This window comes from Poromitra crassiceps (assembly GCF_964638095.1).
Source record: "Poromitra crassiceps genome assembly, chromosome: 5".
Taxonomy (NCBI): Eukaryota; Metazoa; Chordata; class Actinopteri; order Beryciformes; family Melamphaidae; genus Poromitra; species Poromitra crassiceps.
Window position 1 is genome coordinate 62,872,874 of NC_139642.1, and position 6,000 is coordinate 62,878,873.

The window sequence follows — 6,000 nt, forward strand, 5'->3', positions numbered from 1 at the left end:
TTTTCTATAATACTTTAACCCAAAACTCAGTCTAAGGCCGTGTGTCCATATAGTTTATTTTCCTAATCAGCTCCAGCGTCTTTTTTTCAGTTGTTTCCAATGAGGAGAGAGCGTATGTGGGCGCACACGGACGTCTAGAGAAAGTGTGCTGCGTCGTCTATTTTCACAGCGCTCCGGCGTTTTTGTGCGCCGGCTCCCAGCGCTCCCAGCTGAGAATATCTGAACTTTTCAGAAAGATGCTGGTGTCGGGTGCACCGTTCATGCAACTAATCATATGGAGAAACTATCACAACAGAGACAGAAAGGCTCAATTGTGGGAGCAGATTGGCTGGACACTTAATATTTCTGGTGAGTGTTGCGCTAAATCACCGTACGTGTGCTGTCAGCTATCAAGCTAGCTACCGCTGCTGAGCTAATGTTAGTTTCAGACTGCTTCCTTGCATTATTGTACGCTAGGGTCAGCACTCCCCAGCGTACTTCCAGCGTTTAAATGTCAGGAATAGATGCCAAGTCCACACACGGCCTAAGGAAGAAAAACTCATGTTGCACTGGACAAAGTTGAGTCTTTCCAAAACCATCAATGTAGTGTAGTGTAATGTAGTGTATGTAGTGTAATCATCAATAGAATTGTACATATATTGGAGCAGCTGTATTAGTTGAGAATATAAGTACCCATTTGTTCACCAAAAATGCTATTAGTGTTTGATTAAATTTGTTGTATTGAATAATTTATTATTATATAATATTTTATTTTATTTTATAATATTTTATAGTGATATTAAATGAAACTGCCTTTGGGCCAACACGTGCAACCATCATAACTGGGTCTAGCAAACATCTAGCAGCATCTAACTGTGATTAGAATAACCTGGGAAACTCACGTCAGGCCCTTGAAGCCTCTCCTGCAGCTGCAGAGGAAGGCGTTGCCGATGGGTTTACAGACGCCGGCGTTCTGACACGGGTTGGGAACGCACGCTGTTATCTCCACCTCACAGCGCCCCCCGGTGTACTGGGGGTTACAGCTACATGCAAAACCTGGCGGATGGGGGGATAGGGGGTGTGGGGTGGAGGAGGAAAGACACTTCATTAAGAATTCAGGGCAACACTTTATGTATTTATTTCAGGTGTATTTAACAGGGACAATGCACATTATTCATAGACATAAACATGTCAATGTGCCAGAAGGCTATTTTACATCTGCTGTCCCTGGACTGCTCTTAAAGGGCCAGCCTCACCCTAAAATCCAAAATACATATTTTTCCTCTTGCCTGTAGTGCTATTTATCCAGTTTGTGTTATTTGCTTGAGTTTTGGAGATATCAGCCCTAGAGATTTCTGCCTTCTCTCAAATACAATGGAACTGGATGGCACTCGGCTTGTGGTGGTCGAAGTGACAAAAACATACATTTGAAAAACTTAACAGCAATGTCTCTTTCCAGAAACCATGACCTGGTTATTCAAGGTAATCCACAAACCTTGTGTGCAGTTTCATGTAGGAACTATTTTCTTTAGACCGAACTACACCCACTAGCAACTAGTTAGTTCCATTGTATTGGAGAAAAGGCAGAAATCTCTACGCCTGATATCTCCAAAACTCAGCAACTCACACCAAAACGATGTAGATGGATAAATAGCACTACATGTAAGAGAAAAAACATGTAATTTTGGATTTTAGGGTGAGCTGGCCCTTTTAGAGGTCACCCAGTGTACATATTCACCATTAACTAATTGCGTATTAGCATACATATTGCATATTGGCTGTTTCTTAGTCATTATGAAGCATTTATTAATGCCTTAATTCTGCATGATCATATCCTACAACTACTAGGCCATTAACTAAGAGTTCCCCCCCTCAATAACCTCCCAATCACTGCTTATTGATAGTAAGGAAGTTGTGGTATATGAATGATCTTAGTTAATGATGGCCTAGTAGTTGTAGAATATTATGGTCATGCACAATAAGCCATTAATACGTGCTTTATAATGACTAATACACAGCCAATATGCACGCTAATGAGCAACTGGTTAATGGTGAATATTAAATATAAAGTGTTGCCAAATTCAGAGTAGAAACCATTTCAACTTGACAACATAAACCTTCAAAATGAACCAGCTTATTTCCTGTTGCCGTGTTTGCGAACAGGAAATAAGCTAGCTTTCAAACGGTCCCTATACTAACAAAATAATTTGAGTGAAACCGTCTATAGATGTAGTAGTGATACCGAATCAAGCTTGGGCACTATAACTGACACACACACACACACACACACGTCACAAACACACACACACACACACACACACACACCGCCATGGTTGTTTACAGTGTTGTGTGTGCATTGTTTGCAGCGCTGCCAGAAAGACTTGGCCGGCCTCAACACACACACACACGCGCGCGCGCGCACGCACGCACGCACGCACACACACTCACACACACACACACGCGCACGCCCCCCCCCCCCCCCACACACACACACACACACACACGCAAGCACGCACACGCGCACACACACACACACACACACACACACACACACACATACACATACACATACTAGTCTCTGGAAAACACTTGTATACGCCACACAGCATGACACACAGACACAAAAATACAAACAAGTAGTGTGCAGGGGAGTGGCTCTAACATGAGAAAGCAGCCACGCACAGTAACACGAGGTACATGAAGGTCATTCTTCTTCTTTGAAATGTAAGAATAGCTAAGTTGACGTGACTAGAGATGACTAATGTTTGGTATTTTTCCGATACTGGTGCTAAAACGATACTTTTAAAAGGGTACAGGTGCCTAAACGATGCCTGAACTTTCTACTTTTTTTAAGTGGATTTAAAGAAAAAGGATTTCAAGCGGCATGCTCCAAACGACCATGTTAGTGAAAGTGCGTGGGGGGCGGATATTTCACTCAGCAACTCGGGCGTGGCACCTGAATGAGGCAACTAATCCTGCGTTGCAATTGGGTTCCGGTAGTGTAAAGGATTTCGGTAGTCAACCCTAGACGTGAGTAGATAATAAACTTAAAGGAACACTATCACAAAACAGTTATTGAGAGTTAATTTGAGTTGTGGACCAGTGATGTCATTTTGTGCATGAATGACATCACTGGTCCACAACTTAACTCAAATAACTGTCAAACTAAATGAATGACTTCAAAACTGTTGACAGTTCTGTGCTATACTATACTGATGTGGTAATGATACAAAGCTAATTGAAAATCGTCCGAGTTAATAAAGCTAAAATAAGTTGGGTTGCTTTGCTAAAGCTGTTGATGAAGTGATCTCCTAACTGGTACCCTTGTACACAATAATATTCAGTTCATAAGCGAGTCTCAACACAATCTAATAATATATTATATACATACAGGACATATTGAAGCTAGATTCACATTTCATACTTGAGAGACTTTACTTTCAATGAGCAGAATACTGTACATCTGATTGTTTTGATTGAGCTAAGTATACTGATGTAGATCATTTGATACTGTGAGCTGTCAGCTTCCACATTACAATAACAGCATGTATGTTTTGTTGGGACTGCTGTGTTGTTAGGAGTTGTTGGTTCACTGTGCTCTTTCATGTGACTTGCACTGCACTGCAAATTGCCTCTCTGACGACGACAAAGTTTTCACACACAATTTTTTTGATAAAAACAAAAAAAAATACAACAACAAAATAGACACTTCAATTTTAAATGAGAATACAAGGCCCAAAAAAAGGGCACAGCAAAAGCTACTCAACTACCATAATGGGAGTACATGTATTTATTTGCTTCTATTCCACCATTGACCCATTCACATATGTTGGTGAAACTGATTTCCTTGCAGTCTGCAGGAAATAGAAATCTAAAAAAATGAAAACAAATTAAGAAATAAACCTGCATAACATGTTTGGGGAAAATGTAATAATAACTCTAATAAATGTTTAAGACTTTTTAATACTTTTTAAGACCTTTTTCTAAGACATTTTCTAAAACTAATAGTTTTTGGACACTTTTCCAGGACCTGTATAGAGCCCCTCTCGGTCAGAGCAGTCAACAGTATTTTCTGTAGTTCCTGCTACTCACCACCAGAGGGCAGGCTGGTGCAGGTGGCTCCGTTATGGCAGGGCTGTGGGAGACAGGCATCGGGGTAGAGGATGCAGCCTAGCTTCAGCTCCGTCAGCCCCACCACCTCGGCGTAGTGCGAGCGCTTGGCCTGCAGGGGGAGCTCCTTGTTGTTCAACATGACCGAGTCCAGGCAGCCCTGGAAGCCCTCCAGCACCCGCGGGTCCTTCTGGGAGTCTGTCAGGCTGCGAGAGTTGGGAGGGTGCACCTAAAGGGGGCGGGGCAGGGTGGAAAACAAGGAGATAAGACAGTGCTTGTTCATGCTGTTTCCATTATTATTATTATTATTATTATTATTATTATTATTATTATTATTATTATTATTATATATTTGTATTTCTTTTTATTGACTTAACCATTTATTTCCCCAGCCATGAACAACTGGCAACCCTCATTTCTCTGTCTCGCAAAAAAAGGAAAACAAGGCTATGTTGGAACCTAGCATATGGCTAGCGCGATAAAGCGTTCACGAGCATCGGCACGCAAATTGGACTGGACAAAGCCAGATATAGGGCCCGCTTGCGCTGGCCAAAAAAGGATGGCAACAGCCAAAAGGCCAAACTCCCGATTGGTAAGCAAATTTTTCCAAAAACTCAAACTCCCGAAATCACAAATCAAATGGCTTTAGGCGGAGTTAGTTTCTCTTGTGGGGTTAGTTTCTGGTATCATATGAAACTAGAAGACCTAAAGCATCCATTGGTACCAACCATGTCATGCTAGCTTGTTGGGAAGAGGGCTGAATAATGCTTTAACGTTGGTCAAACGGGCGTGGCCATTTTCAAACTCTCAGTCTCAAGATATCTGAATGATGGGTTCTATACGAGTCTCCCCCTTACAGATATGGTAGCATGTTTTGATAGGGTAGCCCAACCCCTACTAAAAGCCTTTTTATATATGAAAAATGTAAATGTTGGTATAATAAACTTTGATTACCAGTAGATTTTTCTTTTCTTTTCATCAAATAAAATTAGTAGCTATAATTAAGCTGGCCCTCTGGTAATACATTTTTTGTGACCCTCTCGAGCATCAAAGTTGCCCATCCCTGGTCTATAGCATAAACATGCGGCTGTTATCTTCTACTAATTGAGCTACGTTAGCTCGTGTGCTAATGAGAAGTGTTATTAACAAGACAGACTGACCAGTGCTACGTTAGCTCGTGTGCTAATGAGAAGTGTTAACAAGACAGACTGACCAGTGCTACGTTAGCTCGTGTGCTAATGACCAGTGCTACGTTAGCTCGTGTGCTAATGAGAAGTGCTAACGAGACAGACTGACCAGTGCTACGTTAGCTCGTGTGCTAATGAGAAGTGTTATTAACAAGACAGACTGACCAGTGCACCGAAGTAGATGGTGCGGTCGGGGGCGAGGGGCTGTCCGGGTGGTGGTCCGTGGCGGCGCTCCACGTAGCTGCTGTCTAAAGCCAGGCTGGTGAAGTTAGGGTTGAGCTCCAGCGTCACCGTGTGCCAGCTGCCATCATTGATGCGACGCCCGGAGATACCCAGCATGCCCGGGCTGTCCCCCCCGCTGCCCCCACCACAGGCAGGCTGGAACCATAGCTTACCCTCCTCCAGCTAACACACACACACACACGTGCGCACACACACACATACACACACACACACACACACACACGTGCGCACACACACACACGGACGTGCGCGCGCACACACACACACACACACACACACACACACACACACACACACACACACACACACACACACACACACCAGGAGAAACCTTTTGTGTTATTTATCCAACCAATGCAGTTCATTTATTAACAAAAATAATCTTGTTTACTGCATCTCCTCCGTCAATCTTTCATACAAACAGTTCTGATCTTATATCCCTTGTTCAATTTCTTTTTAATAAAGTGTGTATTCTGTGTTT

At 42.7% G+C, this 6,000-nt stretch overlaps 1 protein-coding gene across 2 annotated transcripts in view; it reads right to left on the minus strand.

The window, feature by feature from the left end:
* fat3a (FAT atypical cadherin 3a) overlaps nucleotides 1–6,000 on the minus strand; it is a gene marked incomplete at both ends in the record, with an annotated part of 251,969 nt that overhangs the window by 25,305 nt on the left and 220,664 nt on the right. For both annotated transcript variants that reach the window (XM_083637169.1, XM_083637168.1), the window contains 3 exons: nucleotides 882–1,035; nucleotides 4,072–4,318; nucleotides 5,442–5,681. In XM_083637169.1, the coding sequence (XP_083493295.1) occupies nucleotides 882–1,035; nucleotides 4,072–4,318; nucleotides 5,442–5,681 (641 nt within the window). The remainder of the gene's footprint in view (nucleotides 1–881; nucleotides 1,036–4,071; nucleotides 4,319–5,441; nucleotides 5,682–6,000) is intronic.